This window comes from Thunnus albacares, chromosome 8 (genome assembly GCF_914725855.1).
Source record: "Thunnus albacares chromosome 8, fThuAlb1.1, whole genome shotgun sequence".
In the NCBI taxonomy this organism is placed as follows: Eukaryota; Metazoa; Chordata; class Actinopteri; order Scombriformes; family Scombridae; genus Thunnus; species Thunnus albacares.
In genome coordinates, this window is record NC_058113.1 from 15,936,748 (window position 1) to 15,955,993 (window position 19,246).

The 19,246-nt window shown below is 37.3% G+C and overlaps 2 protein-coding genes and 1 long non-coding RNA gene across 7 annotated transcripts; 2 read left to right on the forward strand and 1 right to left on the reverse strand.

Moving 5' to 3' along the window:
• The first annotated feature begins 554 nt into the window (after positions 1-554).
• LOC122987070 (sialic acid-binding Ig-like lectin 14) lies at positions 555-7,225 on the forward strand. Its single transcript, XM_044358716.1, has 10 exons — positions 555-1,137; positions 2,042-2,096; positions 2,195-2,557; positions 3,511-3,801; positions 5,645-5,893; positions 5,988-6,083; positions 6,196-6,286; positions 6,642-6,734; positions 6,857-6,920; positions 7,012-7,225. The coding sequence occupies exons 2-10, from the start codon at positions 2,063-2,065 to the stop codon at positions 7,054-7,056; spliced, it is 1,326 nt and encodes a 441-aa protein (XP_044214651.1). The 5' UTR covers positions 555-1,137; positions 2,042-2,062; the 3' UTR covers positions 7,057-7,225.
• Positions 7,226-10,563: 3,338 nt separating this feature from the next.
• On the forward strand, positions 10,564-18,228 carry LOC122987067 (myelin-associated glycoprotein-like). 5 transcript variants are annotated; one of them, XM_044358709.1, is made up of 10 exons: positions 10,564-11,150; positions 12,573-12,627; positions 12,752-13,114; positions 14,216-14,506; positions 16,346-16,594; positions 16,689-16,949; positions 17,062-17,152; positions 17,535-17,627; positions 17,750-17,813; positions 17,905-18,228. In XM_044358709.1, the coding sequence occupies exons 2-10, from the start codon at positions 12,594-12,596 to the stop codon at positions 17,947-17,949; spliced, it is 1,491 nt and encodes a 496-aa protein (XP_044214644.1). In that variant the 5' UTR covers positions 10,564-11,150; positions 12,573-12,593; the 3' UTR covers positions 17,950-18,228. The 5 variants fall into 5 exon arrangements, with proteins under 5 accessions (XP_044214644.1, XP_044214645.1, XP_044214648.1 ...); XM_044358710.1 differs by having other exon boundaries at positions 10,564-11,145; XM_044358712.1 differs by lacking the exon at positions 10,564-11,150 and adding an exon at positions 11,969-12,053.
• LOC122987107 lies at positions 12,060-12,781 on the reverse strand. Its single transcript, XR_006404456.1, has 3 exons — positions 12,702-12,781; positions 12,514-12,580; positions 12,060-12,309 (listed from the first exon to the last, which is right to left on the reverse strand). It is a non-coding gene; the product is annotated as an uncharacterized LOC122987107 (long non-coding RNA).
• Positions 18,229-19,246: the final 1,018 nt, after the last annotated feature.

The following is a 19,246-nucleotide window of genomic DNA, read 5'->3' on the forward strand; positions in this document are numbered from 1 at the left end:
GGTACCTTTGTCATAAAGAAATGTTTTAATTCTTTGATTGTGTGTTTGTGATTGAGTGGGTTTGTGATTGATTGATTGACTGACTGATTAATATAAACAACTGATTGTAAGATCCATTCATCAGAAGTGATTAACTTACATTGTTACTGCTGTGTTTAACCTCATTCAGAGAGATCTGACTAATTGTTCCTTTGATGACAGACAGAGTCAGGCCGTCCATCTGCCCAGCAGAACTGTCTTTAAAATGGTGGAGCTTGACCACCTCTCATTCAACATTACACCAGAGGTGAGAAGGGACATCACTGTGACCTGTTGGCAACCAGGTAATAACTCAGGTAATTTTTCAGTTTGACATGCATGTATTTTTTAGTTAATTACAAACAGACATTCATTTTCTTTGTTTTTTAATTCCCAGATTTTCTCATTGAATATCCTGTCATGGGTAACTCGGCATCCACCGGCTTCATCACTCCTACTCCTAAGAAACTGTCTTGGGGACGCCTGAAAGAGGACGCAGTCAAGCTGGAGGATTTCTTGACACAATATGAAGAGGACTTCTGGAGTGTTAAAACAAAGAAAAGCTTCTCTGTGAAAAAGGTCCACCTCACACACAGCATCCGTTATGCTGACCTAGCTGTTCAAAACAGTGAGAGTTTTTATCCAAACAGGGACGGAATGCTGAACCCTGCTTTTGTTGGAGATCAGGGTCCATGAACTGCTCAACTCCATATGGACAATTAAACCTACACAAAAACTCAGCAAGAAGATCCTCAAGGATTTAATATTCAAAGAAGCAAAACCTGTGATATTCCTGTAACATGATTATGTCTGTCATAGAGGGCTTCAGCTAAGAGAGTGATCATTCTCACCACAAGACCGTAGGAGTGAAAAATAGAACAGGAAGTGAGCCCTCAGTGTAACGTGAGAGTGGAGAATGAAGCAAAAGTAGAGAGGTGTTCTTTTTAATTTTGCACTGGGTGCAAATGCAGTTTTGATGTTGATGTAAATCGATGTTAAGATAATAATACGCGCAGGACACAAGACATCCTGTGACTTCAGGATCTGTAAACATCAAGTGAGCAAAGAAAATCCTTTCTTGATTCATCTGCATCAGTGATAGACACATACCAGTGTAAGGTACAGTAAATGCCATTTTCCTGATAGAAAAAGTTTTTCTTCTCATTAACTATTTGCATTAACATTTAACCAAAGGCAATACTCAAGGAGGATTTGCTTTTTACATTGACCTCTCAATGAGTTTATATGCCCTTCCTTTTAACTTGGATCTTATATTATATCTGAGCACACTGTTATCGAGATATTTTCTCTGAAGCAAATATAGTTTGTAACCTTATATGTAAACAAGCTTGTTGGACAAATACATTCAACCTTCCAGCTGATAGAGTGTGTTGCTTCTTGATTTGATTTTTGTGCAGAGATTTACCTGACATTTATAATCACTTCTCTGAGGTTTGTTTACTGCTTTGTATTGTTTTCTTTGTTCAGCACATACGGCCTGTGCATCTAAACTATAATATGTAGCAAAATAACAAATACCACCATAATACAGTGCTGTATAAGTACAATTAAAGGGGCTTAAGTGAGGGTTTTAGATCTCCATACAATAAAATTTGCTGGCTGAGATTGTTGGTCAGTGAACATGAGCTGAACAGAGGTCTAAGTTTCATGAAGTGGTTAACATGCCTTACAAAACAAAACAAAAATAAAATTGGTCAAAATAAGTCAAAATCTTGTAGCCTATATTTGAAGTTGTATTTGTTGTAATTGTATTAAAAGAAATATAATATCAGAGAAAATTGAGCATTTTTTTCTCTTTTATGTATTGGTGTATGACATTAAAACCTGAAAAAATATAGAGCTTGGGTGAGAATGGTTGAGAGCACAGGACTGGTTTTGTGTTTGACACTGTGGATGTGTGGAGTATTGAAAGTGCAATGCAAACTTGACAAGTCATCTCTCACCAAAGGGAAATGACAGTGGTGCCACACGAGCCTGGAAATATTTGTCACTTTATTTGCAGGTCTGACCGTGAGAGAACAAGATGGAAACTCTGTTTCTCTTCCTTTTCCTGAAAGGTATGGCGCATTCTCTGAATATCCAGCAGAAATCATTTACTGCTCACAAGAAGTACAATTACAAGTAAAGATACCTTTTCATCTGCATTTCATCTCAGTTATTCAAGCTGAAGCCTCGTCTTGGACACTCCAGGCGCCATCTTCAGTTAAAGGCCTTCCTGGATCCTGTGTGGTGATTCCCTGCTCATATAACTACCCTGATCCGAGGAAGACGGTCACTCAATTCACTGGGACTTGGCATGAGGACACAAATAAGCTTATCTATTACCCTGTTGCCTCTGAAATCATGCAGCAGTATCAAGGTCGAACCGAGCTGGTGGGAGATGTCAGACAGAAGAACTGTTCACTGAAGATTGATCCTCTTCAACAAAGTGACCGTGGGCCTTTTCATTTCAGGATCGAAATTGGAAACTATGACATTTTTTCTTACCTGCAGAACAAAGTCTCCATTACAATGATAAGTAAGTTGGATTAGCAACTTTCAACAAGCATCTTTTACAGTATATCTTTAATCTAAGTGTTGCTCCCATGATGTTTTCCTTTAAGTAATGTGCATTTCTTGACTTCACTGGTCATCTTACAGTAATTTGGTTGCTTTCCACATGATATTGAATTACTATTTTATTTACAAATGTGATTTTACAGTAACTTTGCACAATGAACCAAGAGCCCATCACAATAATTAGCAAAAAAGGCTCATGAGCACTGGTACAGTAAAGTAAAGTCCAGGGACAACACACATTTTTTGGTAATAATGATCATTTAGGTTTCAAATATTGTAATGTAACAATGCAAACTATGCCCACTTCCTTATTTATGCTATCATAACGGATTGTTCTCCTCTCGCTTTAAATATCTTTGATCATACAACATTTAAAAAGTTTCATTTCTCCAGACAGATGTATGAGATTCAACAGAAATGCTCTTAAAGTCTCAGGGCAGTTGAGTCAATTTTTATCTGTCCTGAAGCTCAAAATCAGACAGAAAATCTTTGAATTTGAGATGTGATTGGGGTGTGAAACAGTTGAATCGGTAGCAACATAAAATAAGTTCTACACTTTTAGAACACTGATACAATTTTGGACAAGAGCTGAATATATTATTATTTTTTGGAAACACTGAATAAATCTGAATAAAACTGTAAAATCTTTCTATACCTTTACCCCACATCCCTTCATAACATATTTTAGTATTCAGTTCTGGTGTTGTATTTTGGTAACCTTATGTCATTCCAGCAATTTCGTGATTTGTGATTTTCAAGATTTTTTATTTTATCTTTCTCAACTTAAGTGCTTATAAAATTATTTAATATATAAACAGAATATAAAAGACACAATGTGCTCTCACCTCCTTTTTCTGTACAAAAGCCTTCACGATCTTTTCTTATCATGAAACTTGTTGTATGTTGTTCTAGCTGAACCAAATCCCATCAATTTCTCTGTGAAAGAGGAAGTGGAGGAGGGCGTAAAGGTGTCTGCGTCCTGCTCTGTGTCTCACTCCTGCCCCGCCTCTCCCCCTGTCTTCACCTGGAGTCACTCTGGACAAGAACATTTCCAACCACAGCAGCTTGAAAATGGCCAGTGGGAAGCAACGTCCACGCTGACCTTTCAACCCACCCGCACTGATAACAACAAGCCTTTACAATGCACCGTAACATACAAGGGAGGGCAGCACCAGAAAACATCCAAGGTCCTCAAAGTGAAATGTAAGTGTCTATGGCAGTGGCAATAATAAAAGCCAGTGCTGAAAATATGCTACGTAGGTAAGTAAAAGTTTGTTTATATAGCACTACAGTGAGTGCAAAAATATGACAAAAAGACTTTGAATAAATATAATAAATATCAAAATCAGGTGAAAATTGTTAAAGAATAAGACCAAATCGGGGTTAAAACGCATCAGTTAAATGCCTTTGAGAATAAATCTTGAAATGAAATTTAAATCAACCAAACCATATGTTGTTATACATACTGGATTTATTTTTTTCCCAATGTGTAAGCTAACAAAACACATGCACACACATAGCACAGCTTCATGAATCAGAGGACTCCAAGTACAGAATTCATAGTGTGGGAAAAACTGCATTATGCTGCACCACTTACTGTACACTGGATGAGCTGGCAGCATCAAGACATTATCTCATCCAATCTGTCTGCTTCTGTGATTCTTCAGTTGCATCTTAAACCTGCTTAAAGGATGGGTTCCCAATTTTTCAAGTCTGTCTTAAAACAAGTCAGGTGCCCAAATGAACATTGAAATGTTTTCCTTGCCATGATCATTCTTCTTGTTCATACTGACCATTAGAAGATCCCCTCATAATGTACTTGTAAGTAAGTGTACAATGTACGTAAGTGATGGGGTCCTCAATCTACAAGCCTCTTTATATACTAAAATATATTTAAAAGTTCATCTGAAGCTAATACGAAGCTTCACCTTCCCAAATTAATCAAATCAAGTAGATATCTTTTAACGTTACAGTCTTTTTAGTGCCAAAGTTCCTCTTTTTGTTACTATACTTCCACTGCAGCTCAACAGGGAAACACTGTCTGAGGAAACACAAAGAGGGAATTTGATACTAAAAAGACTGTAATTGTGGCAGATATCCACTTGATTTGACTAAGTCAGACTGCTGAAGCCTCATATCAGCTTCAGATAAACTTTTAAATGCACTTTTGCACAAAATGACGTGTGGACACACTGTGGATTTCTGGCCCTGTTACTTACATTGAAAGCACATTTGAAGATCTTTTAATGGCCAGTATGAACAGGAGGAATGAATACTGCAAGGAAAACCTCTTTCAGTGTTCATATGGGCACCTGACTGTTGTTTTAAGACACACTTGAAAAATTGTGAACCTTTTCTTTAATGGCTTTATGAAGTTATTTTGGCCCCTTTCATCTATATCTCTCTTGGATGGATTGTCATAAAATTTTGTACAAACATTCAAGGATGATTCCTTAACTTTTTGTCTAGCAACACCATGAGGTTAACATTTGTGATTTTTCAACAAATGGATTGATTATACACATTAATTGCCCCAAAGCATGAATTGTAATCATTTTGCTAATCCCCTGACCTTTCCATCAAATCAAAAATAAATTTAAATGGTCTGGTTCTCTGGTTTATGAGTAAATACACCATTCCCAGCCTCAGATGCACTTTGTGTGTAGTGCTCATTATCAGTTTGCTAACACGCTAAAGGGAGCTATGATATAGGATAGTTAACATGTTAAACATCATACCTGCTGAACATCAGCATGTTGACATTGTCAGTAAAGATGTTGCAATGCTGTTGTTAACATTTAGCTCAAAGCACCAATAAACTGATCCTACTTACAAGTATTTTGTTTGTATCCAAAGCCTGAAATATCATACTTGTGCCACATTGTAAATTTCTTAAAGAACTTACATCAGGCTTTGGATACACACACAATACTTGTAAGTAGGGTTCAGTTCATTGTTGGTTTGGCATTGCACATGAGATTTATCAATAACAATAAAAATATAGAAAATTGCCAGCCATATCCTTTAATTGTGTGTTTCCATTCAGATGCCCCTGTGAATGTGAAGGTTGAATACAAGTCAAATGTAAAGGAGGGAGAGGATGTGAGGCTGAAATGCACCAGTGATGCTCACCCTGCCAGCAACTTTGAGTGGCGAAGTGACACTGGTGCTCAACTGCACAAGGGAAACCTCTACATGCTGAAAAACGTCTCCAGACACACAGGTGCCCTGTATTGTATTGCCATCAACAAAATGGGACAAGGCAGATCAAGCCCTGTTCAGCTCAACGTGTCATGTGAGTGAACAGTGTAATGATGAAGGTGAGAATTTGATTTGAGTGTGGGGGGCTCATAATTCATAATCTGGTATCTAATTTTTATGTTTTACAGATGCCCCTGAGATTAGGAATGACTCTTCCTGCTACTACTGTGTGGTAAACAACACGGTGGGCAATGCCAACATCACACTAACTTTACCGGATAAAAGTAAGAAATATTTAGAATTTCAAGTATGTATTACATGTCTGTATGATGTGCCTCCAGACTGTTACCATATAGACAGTAGAAAAATGACACCATATGGTTTCTGTTTAAACAGGTGAGATACCGACTCTTTATTTTGCCATCGCCAGTGGAGCTGCAGCTGCGATTTTGGTGATACTAATAGTGGTGGCAGTGGTTAAGAAATGGTAGGCCTTTACAGAAAATGTTCTAAAATTAATTATGTTTCTCTTTTTAATCATGTTTTCCAACTATATTTAACTGCATTTAAAAAGTGTGAAACATTTTATAAACATCAGAACAACAATGTATGCAGAAATGTACCACAATGTTCAATTTACTTGTCAAATATAGGTCATGTGTGTCTATGCATAGGTTAGTACTGCGTGGAAATGTATGTCAGTTTATGGAGCAGAAATGGGCCTTTGACCACAATTTGCAGAGCAGATCAGCGTGCAAGTGCTTTTAGGGCATGATAGTGTGTGCTCAGCATGTCAACAGGTTTTTTTCAATGTCCTAAATTAGATACCATTATTCTACCAGTAGGGGGAGATCTGGAGGTGTGCCACCATCTCAAATGCAGACGATGACAGCACACAAAACTGTGGCGGTCCCCAACTACTCTACAACGCCAAGGTTTTAAATATTCACTTCAGTTTAGAATAAACAAATGATTAGTTTCAAAACTTGCAGTAAGACTTTGCAAGAGAGTGTGTGTGTATAATTAATGTGAAATCGTGTTTGTTTTCTGTCCTCAGGAAAGAGATGTGCTATGATGATGAACAGTACCCTAGCGATGATCATATATATGGCAACATGGAGGTATGTTATGTTTTCTTTATTGCTCAAGAGTTTTATTTTATTATTTCCATGCATAAAAGAAGAGAGTAAGTTCATCTTATTTCTTAAACAGACTGAATGGACAACAAACGATGATGCAATATACACCAATGCATAATATGAACAAGAACATTCCTGATTGGTCCAGGAGAACTGCTGCAGTCCATCTGTGTGTCCTCTCACTGATGTGATTATTATGTGGGTCAAGACAGTTGCAACTGTTGATGTGCTATTTTCTGTGCAGTACATTTCACATATATTCAGTTTACATATATTTTTCAAAAGTATTGTGTTTGAAAATAATCCTATTGCTCATGATCTTTTGTGTCTGCATGTTTTTCTGTAGTCCAGAAACAAAACTTTATTGCAGTCACCTGTTCTATTTGTTGTTTTAGTGCTTTTTGTGAAGCTTTATTGTCTGTTTTCTTGCCCACAGTGTCACTAGGTTTAAGTATTTTAGTTTCTACCTTTTCTGTCTGCATCTCTCTCCCAGCTATTTAACTTTTTACCTGTCTGAGCAATAGTCTGAGTGCTTGTCTGAGCGGAGGTCTGAACTGGTCCTGCGCTACTGGATTCACTGTCAGATGGCGGCCGATCTAAGGGAGGTGCAGAGGGTCCTGCAGTTACTCTTATATCTGTATCCCTGACTGTAACATCAGTGTTCAGCAGCGCGGTGGCATATTCTATAAACGACCATAAACTGCCAGTGTGATTAGCTGTTCTTTTTGCATAGAGGCCAGCAATTTTAAAAACACAACTCTCACTAAAAGGAAACCATGGATGCGGGTGCAAATTAGCCCATGCATAGCACATGGCAGCAGCTTCTTTTTCCACTTGGTTCAGATGTTTAAGCTTGATCTGACATATTTCAGAATGTTTCAGCATTATAGCATTACTAAGCAGTGGGAGAGTGTTGGAGCTTACATTTGTGCATATTTTGTAAATTTCATCTGTTTTTGATATGACCATTTTAACTTCATCTGAGTCATCTGGGGACCCAGAGAAAGACACACGTTGGCTTTTAGGTGTCTTTTCCCACTGTGATATGCACTTCCATGTTTACCGATATTCCTAATCAGCTGTCCTTTTCCTGGATTTCATGATGTCCGTCATCATTTTCATCTTTTTGAGGAGAATGACCCAGGTGGAATTAAAAGTTTATCTTTGTTTATCTTTTGTCTTTCCCTTCAAATCTGGTTTATTTTGGATTGTAAGTGTTTAGGAATTTCCGGAAGTGTCATTTCTATTGCCTGAGCTTTAGTGTTGTTCGAGGCCGTTTTAGAGGCACATTTCACTACTTACTGAACGGTAACAATGGATGAGGATCATAAACCAAGAAACAAAAGGAAAAAAGGTTTTGTACTTAAAGATTTTAGAAGAGATGGATGAGAACAACAAACAGTATCATATGAGTTAGAGTAACATGAGGTAGTTTCCTGTAAGGTAACTAAAGCAGCATCAACTTACACAATACAACATATATTTCATACATTCGATGCAACTGGATGCTCTTGTGGGTTTACATTTAGATTGTGAATTAAAGGCATCTGTGGTGGCTGTGGGATTACTACACCACACTCAGAGTGTGTTTCTCTCTCTCCTTTTTCTCTCTGCTGCCAGAGTGAGTCATGCCCTAAGCACACTTCAAGCAAGGGAAAAACAGTCACTGCAATTCACATATATTAAGCCAAATATTCCTTTTAAGTACAATTTCTAATTTGTTTTTTTTGGAATATTGTCAAGAGGCACACAGGGTAAGACAAAGAAAATAAAATAATTCTTATTACTTACCCAGTGTCCGTCTGTCTTGGATTCCTTGCCGACAACGGCAGTTTGTTGGAGAAATCTTGTACTTGATCAATATCTGTCCAATATACACTTTGATGAAGAATAAAGATAAAGAAACTTTACAGGCTCCAGTTGATTCTTACTTGAATACATGAAGTTTATTGAAAATGAACATCTGATGTCACAGAAGCTTTTGGCACAACGTATACATGGATACGGTCTCAACAAAAACTTAAAGGATTACAGGAAACAGTTCGTTCTTATAGAATAGCACAGATCATGCAACCATGGTCTCTTTTGTGAGAGACCATGAATGTCAGAGAGACAGAGGCCCTGCAGATTAAATCATTATTGCAGGGCATTTATTAAAACATTCTTTAATGAACATATATCCATATACTGAACATTTGAACATCTCCTTCACAAATAAGCATTTCTCTCTTGCATTTTCTCTCTACAGCAGGTTGTAGATCAGATTCAATGTGTGGTGCTTCACTGATGTGCATCTTCAATTCTTCCACATGGTATTATGAGAATGTTATTTATGTATTATTTTAATTTTTGGTCACATTTAGCATGTGGAACCGGCTTTCCAGACTGTCTCGGAGGTTAGAAAAACTGACTTTTGACTTTGGGGAGTGAGATGCTACAGAAAGATCAATAAACAATTGATCTATTTTACAGTTAATTGCAGCTTAAGTTAAAGTAGAGATGCTGCAAAGTAACAAAATGGTTGGTTTTGTTTGTAAATATTTATTTGAAGCTTGGGAGATAAGGCCTAAACCAGTCATGCTAAAATAGTTTATTAGCACTGTAGAAACAGATCATAATATTCAAACAACCCATCTACATGAAAACAAAGCTGAAATGTGAAATACGGGGAAACTGAAACTGAAAATGTCAAAGGAGAATTAACTATTGACAAATGTAACAGCGGCAACACAAACGCACATTCTGTAATAAACAAAAATACAGATACTTAAGGTTCAGTGAAGCGCACATATGAATAATGTTATACATTGCACATCTTTAGATCATACATCGTTGTATTTCTTTGCAGGTTATGACCTTTGAAAGGAAAAATTGTTTTCTAGGAGTTACTTTAATCATGGTTTCACAGATCCTCAGAGCAGTGACAGTATAATTTTATGTTTATCAGACTTTCTTGAGACATTTAGAGGTAACAGAACATTCATACGATCTTACTATCAAATGTGGTGAATATAATTGAGCTATTCTAGTTTTTAGTACACAGCAACAGTATAGAAACAATGAATACATATTCACAAAGGGTACCTTTGTCATAAAGAAATGTTTTCTTTGTGTGTTTGTGATTGAGTGGGTTTGTGATTGATTGATTGACTGACTGATTAATATAAACAACTGATTGTAAGATCCATTCATCAGAAGTGATTAACTTACATTGTTACTGCTGTGTTTAACCTCATTCAGAGAGATCTGACTAATTGTTCCTTTGATGACAGACAGAGTCAGGCCGTCCATCTGCCCAGCAGAACTGTCTTTAAAATGGTGGAGCTTGACCACCTTTCATTCAGTGTTAAACCAGAGGTGAGAGGGGACATCACTGTGACCTGTTGGCAACCAGGTAATAACTCAGGTAATTTCTCAGTTTGACATGCATGTATTTTTTAGTTAATTACAAACAGACATTCATTTTCTTTGTTTTTTAATTCCCAGATTTTCTCATTGAATATCCTGTCATGGGTAACTCGGCATCCACCGGCTTCATCACTCCTACTCCTAAGAAACTGTCTTGGGGACGCCTGAAAGAGGACGCAGTCAAGCTGGAGGATTTCTTGACACAATATGAAGAGGACTTCTGGAGTGTTAAAACAAAGAAAAGCTTCTCTGTGAAAAAAGTCCACCTCACACACAGCATCCGTTATGCTGACCTAGCTGTTCAAGACAGTGAGAGTTTTTATCCAAACAGGGACAGAATGCTGAACCCTGCTTTTGTTGGAGATCAGGGTCCGTGAACTGCTCAACTCCATATGGACAATTAAACCTACACAAAAACTCAGCAAGAAGATCCTCAAGGATTTAATATTCAAAGAAGCAAAACCTGTGATATTCCTGTAACATGAGAGATTATGTCTGTCATAGAGGGCTTCAGCTAAGAGAGTGATCATTCTCACCACAAGACCGTAGGAGTGAAAAATAGAACAGGAAGTGAGCCCTCAGTGTAACATGAGAGTGGAGAATGAAGCAAAAGTAGAGAGGTGTTCTTTTTAATTTTGCACTGGGTGCAAATGCAGTTTTGATGTTGATGTAAATCGATGTTAAGATAATAATACGCGCAGGACACAAGACATCCTGTGACTTCAGAATCTGTAAACATCAAGTGAGCAAAGAAAATCTTTTCTTGATTCATCTGCATCAGTGATAGACACATACCAGTGTAAGGTACAGTAAATGCCATTTTCCTGATAGAAAAAGTTTTTCTCCTCATTAACTGAGCTTCTCAATGAAGATAACTGTGTTATTTGTATTAACAATTGACCAAGGACAATACTCATGGAAGACTTGCTTTTTACATTGACCTCTCAATGAGTGTATATGCCCTTCCTTTCAACTTGGATCTTATATTATATCTGAGCACACTGTTATCGAGATATTTTCTCTGAAGCAAATACAGTTTGTAACCTTATATGTAAACAAGCTTGTTGGACAAATACATTCAACCTTCCAGCTGAGTGTGTTGCTTCTTGATTTGATTTTAGTGCAGAGATTTACCTGACATTAATTATACTCACTTCTCTGAGGTTTGTTTACTGCTTTGTATTGTTTTCTTTGTTCAGCACTGTTACGCCCCAGCCCTATGGGGAAAACAACAATCCACCATTTACCCAAAGTAAAACACCTTTTAAAACACCCAAACTATGGCATTTATTAACAAAACATACACAACAACCAAGACATTAAATGACTACTATAAACAATCAAAGAGATAGATACTACACTAAATAACATAAAATCCCAGGTTGAGAGGCAAGACCAGCAGTCCACGAACAAGAAGCCTCTCCCTGCAACAAGAACCTGGAACTTTCAACCTCTTCCTCCCTGGGCCAGGTGCACCTCATTGTGGACTGATTAAGTGTAGATGACCTGGGTAGAGCAATATACAGGAGAGGAAAAGGCCAAAAAACACAGGCAACACATACAACCTGTGCATCTAAACTATAATATGTAGCACTATAGCAAATGACACCATAATGCAGTGCTTTATAAGGCTTAATGAACAATTAAAGGTGCTTAAGTGAGGTTTTCAGATCTCCATATCATAAAATGTGCCGGCTGGGATTGTTGGTCAGTGGACATGAGCTGAAAAAAGTTTCATGAAGTGGTTAAAAAACAAAATTGGAGAAGTTAGGATTTCTAAAATAAGTCAAAATCTTGTAGCCTTTATTTGAAGAGGGAAGTGGGAGCAGCAGGGTGGCACTCACAGTGTGATACATATTGCAGCCAATGCTTTTAACTGTATTAAAAGAAATATCAGAAGGAACTGGGCACTTTTTTATTCTTTTCTTCTTTTCTTTTATGTATTGGTGTATGACATTAAAACCTGAAAAAATATAGAGCTTGGGTGAGAATGGTTGAGAGCACAGGACATGGCAAAAATGAATACAGAAATTAAATTATAAGTTATAATAAATTATGATTAATTCAATATCAAAATCAGATGAGACAACAGTCTGGTTTTGTGTTTGACACTGCGGATGTGTGGAGTATTAAAAGTGGAATGGAAACTTGACAAGTCATCTCTCACCAGAGGGAAATGACAGTGGTGCCACACAAGCCTGGAAATATCTGTCACTTTATTTGCAGGTCTGACCCTGAGAGAACAAGATGGAAACTCTGTTTCTCTTCCTTTTCCTGAAAGGTATGGCGCATTCTCTGAATATCCAGCAGAAATCATTTACTGCTCACAAGAAGTACAATTACAAGTAAAGATACCTTTTCATCTGCTCTCTCTCAGTTTCATTTTCCTTTGCATTTTATTTCAGTTATTCAAGCTGAAGCCTCGTCTTGGACGCTTCAGGTGCCATCTTCAGTTAAAGGCCTCCCTGGATCCTGTGTGGTGATTCCCTGCTCATATAACTACCCTGATCCGAGGAAGACGGTCACTCAATTCACTGGGATTTGGCAGGAGGACACAAATAAGCTTATCTATCACCCTGTTGCCTCTAAAATCACGCAGCAGTATCAAAGTCGAACCGAGCTGGTGGGAGATGTCAGACAGAAGAACTGTTCACTGAAGATTGATCCTCTTCAACAAAGTGACCGTGGGCCTTTTCATTTCAGGATCGAAATTGGAAACTATGAAAGTTTTTCTTACCTGCAGCACAAAGTCTCCATTACAATGATAAGTAAGTTGGATTAGCAACTTTCAACAAGCATCTTTAACAGTATGTCTTTAATCTAAGTGTTGTTCCCATGATGTTTTCCTTTAAGTACTTTGCATTTCTTGACTTCACTGGTCATTTGCTTGGATCAGAGATCAGTGAACAGCATGAGGTTGAGGTGCAGTACTCAAGAACATCTTACAGTAATTTGGTTGCTTTCCACATGATATTGAATTCCGTTTTTATTTACAAATGTGATTTTACAGTAACTTTGCACAATGAACCAAGATTCCATTACAATAATTAGCAAAAAAGGCTCATGAGCACTGGTACAGTAAAGGTACTTTTTAACCATACAGCAGCCTTCACCTCGATGGTTTGTTTCAGTTATCTTTCTTGCAAAGTTACATTTGTAACTTCCTCAAAAAAAGTCCAGGAACAGCACACATTTGTTGGTAATAATGGTCATTTAGGTTTCAAACACTATAATTTCGACAACTATGCAAACTATGCCCACTTCCTTATTTATGCTATCATAACAAATTGTTCTCCTCTTGCTTTAAATATCTTTGATCATACAACATTTAAACAGTTTCATTTCTCCAGACAGATGTATGAGATTCAACAGAAATGCTCTTAAAGTCTCAGGGCAGTTGAGTCAATTTTTATCTGTCCTGAAGCTCAAAATCAGACAGAATATCTTTGAATTTGAGATGTGATTGGAGTGTGAAACAGTTGAATCGGTAGCAACATAAAATAAGTTCTACACTTTTAGAACACTGATACAATTTTGGACAAGAGCTGAATATATTATTATTTTTTGGAAACACTGAATAAATCTGAATAAAACTGTAAAATCTTTCTATACCTTTACCCCACATCCCTTCATAACATATTTTAGTATTCAGTTCTGGTGTTGTATTTTGGTAACCTTATGTCATTCCAGCAATTTCATGATTTGTGATTTTCAAGATTTTTTATTTTATCTTTGTCAACTTAAGTGCTTATAAAATTATTTAATATATAAAAAGAATATAAAAGACACAATGTGCTTTCACTTCCTTTTTCTGTGCAAAAGCCTTCACGATCTTTTCTTATCATGAAACTTGTTGTATGTTGTTCTAGCTGAACCAAATCCCATCAATTTCTCTGTGAAAGAGGAAGTGGAGGAGGGCGTAAAGGTGTCTGCGTCCTGCTCTGTGTCTCACTCCTGCCCCGCCTCTCCCCCTGTCTTCACCTGGAGTCACTCTGGACAAGAACATTTCCAACCACAGCAGCTTGAAAATGGCCAGTGGGAAGCAACGTCCACGCTGACCTTTCAACCCACCCGCACTGATAACAACAAGCCTTTACAATGCACCGTAACATACAAGGGAGGGCAGCACCAGAAAACATCCAAGGTCCTCAAAGTAAAATGTAAGTGTCTATGGCAGTGACAATAATAAAAGCCAGTGCTGAAAATATGCTTCGTAGGTGAGTAAAAGTTTGTTTATATAGCACTACAGTGAGTGCAAAAATATGACAAAAAGATTTTGAATAAATATCAAAATCAAGTGAAAATTGTTAAAGAATAAGACCAAATCGGGGTTAAAAGGCATCAGTTAAATGCCTTTGAGAATAAATCTTGAAATGAAATTTAAACCAACCAAACCATATGTTGTTATACATACTGGATAATTTTTTTTCCCTATGTGTAAGCTAACAACCCACATGCACACACATACTATATAAAACATTCTGTATAAAAAAAGCTCCCATGGCTTCATGAATCAGAGGACTCCAAGTACAGAATTCATACTGTAGGAAAAACTGCATTGTGCTGCACCACTTACTGTACACTGGATGAGCTGGCTGCATGAAGACATTATCTCATCCAATCTGTCTGCTTCTGTGATTCTTCAGTTGCAGCTAAAAACCTGCTTAAAGGATGGGTTCCCAATTTTTCAAGTCTGTCTTAAAACAACAGTCAGGTGCACAAATAAACATTGAAATGTTTTCCTTGCCATGATCATTGTTCTTGTTCATACTGACCATTAGAAGATCCCCTCATAATGTACTTGTAAGTAAGTGTACAATCAATGAAAGTTGATTATACAGTTGCGACGATTCTACAAGCCTCCTTATGTGCTAAAATATATTTAAAAGTTCATCCGAAGCTAATATGAAGCTTCAGCTGCCCAAATTAATCAAATCAAGTAGATATCTTTCAACGTTACAGTCTTTTTAGTGCCAAAGTTCCTCTTTTTGTTACTATACTTCCACCGCAGCTCAACAGGGAAACACTGTCTGAGGAAACACAAAGAGGGAATTTGATGCTAAAAAGACTGTAATTGTGGCAGATATCCACTTGATTTGACTAACTCAGACTGCTGAAGCCTCATATCAGCTTCAGATAAACTTTTAAATGCACTTTTGCACAAAATGACATGTGGACACACTGTGGATTTTGGCCCTGTTACTTACATTGAAAGCACATTTGAAGGAGATCTTTTAATGGCCAGTATGAACAGGAGGAATGATTACTGCAAGGAAAACCTCTTTCAGTGTTCATATGGGCACCTGACTGTTGTTTTAAGACACACTTGAAAAATTGTGAACCTTTTCTTTAATGGCTTTATGAAGTTATTTTGGCCCCTTTCATCTATATCTCTCTTGGATGGATTGTCATAAAATTTTGTACAAACATTCAAGGATGATTCCTTGACTTTTTGTCTAGCAACACCATGAGGTTAACATTTGTGATTTTTCAACAAATTGTAATCATTTTGCTAATCCCCTGACCTTTCCATCAAATCAAAAATAAATTTAAATTGTCTGGTTATCTGGTTTATGACTAAATACACCATTCCCAGCCTCAGATGCACTTTGTGTGTAGTGCTCATTATCAGTTTGCTAACACGCTAAAGGGAGCTATGATATAGGATAGTTAACATGTTAAACATCATACCTGCTGAACATCAGCATGTTGGCATTGTCAGTAAAGACGTTGCAATGCTGTTGTTAACATTTAGCTCAAAGCACCAATAAACTGATCCTACTTACAATTATTTTGTTTGTATCCAAAGCCTGAAATATCATACTTGTGCCACATTGTAAATTTCTTAAAGAACTTACATCAGGCTTTGGATACACACACAATACTTGTAAGTAGGGTTCAGTTCATTGTTGGTTTGGCATTGCACATGAGATTTATCAATAACAAGAAAAATATAGAAAATTGCCAGCCATATCCTTTAATTGTGTGTTTCCATTCAGATGCCCCTGTGAATGTGAAGGTTGAATACAAGTCAAATGTAAAGGAGGGAGAGGATGTAAGGCTGAAATGCACCAGTGATGCTCACCCTGCCAGCAACTTTGAGTGGCGAAGTGACACTGGTGCTCAACTGCACAAGGGAAACCTCTACATGCTGAAAAACGTCTCCAGACACACAGGTGCCCTGTATTGTATTGCCATCAACAAAATGGGACAAGGCAGATCAAGCCCTGTTCAGCTCAACGTGTCATGTAAGTGAACAGTGTAATGATGAAGGTGAGAATTTGATTTGAGTGTGGGGGGCTCATAATTTATAATCTGGTATCTAATTTTTATGTTTTACAGATGCCCCTGAGATTAAGAATGTCTCTTCCTGCTCCTCAGAGGGGGATATGGTGAAGTGCATCTGCATTGTAGAATCCAAGCCCTCCAGCATGGTCCATTTTTTGCTTTCTAACAGAGTCCTGTCAAGTACCAAGGTAGAAATCCATGGACCTGTTTCCATCGGGACTCTGCAGGCAAACTTGGGATCATTTAGATTCATCCACTGTGTGGCAAACAACACGGTGGGCAATGCCAACATCACACTAACTTTTCCGGATAAAAGTAAGAAATATTTAGAATTTCAAGTATGTATTACATGTCTGTATGATGTGCCTCCAGACTGTTACCATATAGATAAGAGGAAACTGACACCATATGGTTTCTGTTTAAACAGGTCAGATACCGACTCTTTATCTTGCCATCGCCAGTGGAGCTGCAGCTGCGATTTTGGTGATACTAATAGTGGTGGCAGTGGTTAAGAAATGGTAGGCCTTTACAGAAAATGTTTGATGTCATTGAAAGTATGTAGAAGAAGAATCATGTTTCTCTTTTTAGCTATGTTTTCTAACAATATTTAACTGCATTTAAAAAGTGTGTAGCATTTTAAAAAAACTTCAGAACAACAATGTATGCAGCAATGTACGACAATGCTCAATTTGCTTGTCAAATATAGGTCATGTGTGTCTATGCATATGTTAGCACTGCACGGAAATGTATGTCTGTGTATGGAGTGGAAATGGGTGCATGTGCTTTTGACCACAATTTGCAGAGCAGATCAGCTTGCAAGTGCTTTTAGGGCATGATAGTGTGTGCTCAGCATGTCAACAGGTTTTCAATGTCCTAAATTAGATACCATTATTCTACCAGTAGGGGGAGATCTGGAGGTGTGCCACCATCTCAAATGCAGACCATGACAACACACAAAACTGTGGAGGTCCCCCAGTACTCTACAACACCAAGGTTTTAAATATTCACCTCAGTTTAGAATAAACAAATGATTAGTTTCAAAACTTGCAGCAAGACTTTGCAAGAGAGTGTGTCTGTGTAATTAATGTGAAATCGTGTTTGTTTTTTGTCCTCAGGAAAGAGATGTGCTATGATGATGAACAGTACCCTAGCAATGATCATATATATGGCAACATGGAGGTATGTTATGTTTTCTTTATTGCTCAAGAGTTTTATTTTATTATTTCCATGCATAAAAGAAGAGAGTAAGTTCATCTTATTTCTTAAACAGACTGAATGGACAACTGACGATGATGCAATATACGCCAATGCATAATGTGAACAAGAACATTCCTGATTGCTCCAGGAGAACTGCTGCAGTCCATCTGTGTGTCCTCTCACTGATGTGATTATTATGTGGTTAATATTATCATTATTATTATTATTATTATTATTATTATTATTATTATTATTATTATCTGTTCACATATATTTTTCATAAGTACTCTGTTTGAAAATAATCCTATTATTCATGATCTTTTGTGTCTGCATGTTTCTCTGTAGTCCAGAAACAAAACTGTTTTGCAGTAACCTGCATTGCTTGTGTGTGTGTGTGTGTGTGTGTGTGTGTGTGTGTGTGTGTGTGTGTGTGTGTGTGTGTGTGTGTGTGTGTGTGTTGTAAAGTATCACGGTTTAATTCATATATTAATTTACTTGTAAATATGTTTGATAATTATTTGTTTTTACTCTGTATCAGTCATCCATTACCAGCACACATTGCTTCACAAGTTACATTGAAGTGCACCTTTTGAATTTCCTCTTTAGAGTTCACGATAGCTTTATCAGAATGACAGATAAGAGTAGAATTTTGTAATGCTTGTTTCCCCCTGAATAAAATAATAAGGTAAAGAAAGTGTTGACCTTTTTGTGTACTGTCAGAAAAGCAACATGGTCACTGTGCTAAATTTGTCTGTATGTGTGAAGACATGACAGCTGCAGGTTCACACACCCTCACAGACTGTATTGACCCATCCATCAATTAAAACAGTAGAAGTGAAAACACTCTTCGTGTGCTCAAGACAATGTGGAGATAACCCTCATGTGGCTTCAGTTTACACTGACAGGAAGATAAAGGGGAAGCTGGTGACCATTTTGGCTGACAGATAAGAGCACAACAGTGATTGCATCACACATCATGACCACACAAAAAGCAACTTTCTCTAACCTCACAGACCTCAAACGATCATAAACTGTACATCAAAATCTACTTTTTTGTTTTGGATACTTTTCAGCCCAAATGTCATATCCCACATTAGTGCACAACTTCTGTGTGTGTCAGCCTTGACAAAGCATTCAGTGTATTTCTTTATCAGATATTAGAGACACCTCCCAACATAACACAGAAACGTTAAACTCAAAAATGACCGTAAAGGTGAATCAAACTCTAAAACAGCTTCAACATTATAACCTTCATGAAAATAGATTTATTGCAGGGCTGTTGGATTAGATTGCAGTGGGTGTAAAAATAAGCATTTACTAGCAAGTTACAAAAAAGAGAGAGAGAAGCAATAAATCACCAGGAGAAAAGTACAAGTACTGTATAGACCCAGCAACCAGCGCAGTCCTTATAATTT

What these genes read in the sequence shown, in the direction of transcription:
- LOC122987067 (XM_044358709.1), top strand. Translation starts at nt 12,594, where the DNA reads ATGGAAACTCTGTTTCTCTTCCTTTTCCTGAAAG. An exon ending in TCTCTTCCTTTTCCTGAAAG is followed by an intron (nt 12,628 to 12,751) that starts GTATGGCGCATT and finishes ATTTTATTTCAG; the next exon opens with TTATTCAAGCTGAAGCCTCG. An exon ending in GTGGCAGTGGTTAAGAAATG is followed by an intron (nt 17,153 to 17,534) that starts GTAGGCCTTTAC and finishes TTATTCTACCAG; the next exon opens with TAGGGGGAGATCTGGAGGTG.
- LOC122987070 (XM_044358716.1), top strand. Translation starts at nt 2,063, where the DNA reads ATGGAAACTCTGTTTCTCTTCCTTTTCCTGAAAG. An exon ending in ACTAACTTTACCGGATAAAA is followed by an intron (nt 6,084 to 6,195) that starts GTAAGAAATATT and finishes CTGTTTAAACAG; the next exon opens with GTGAGATACCGACTCTTTAT. An exon ending in GTGGCAGTGGTTAAGAAATG is followed by an intron (nt 6,287 to 6,641) that starts GTAGGCCTTTAC and finishes TTATTCTACCAG; the next exon opens with TAGGGGGAGATCTGGAGGTG.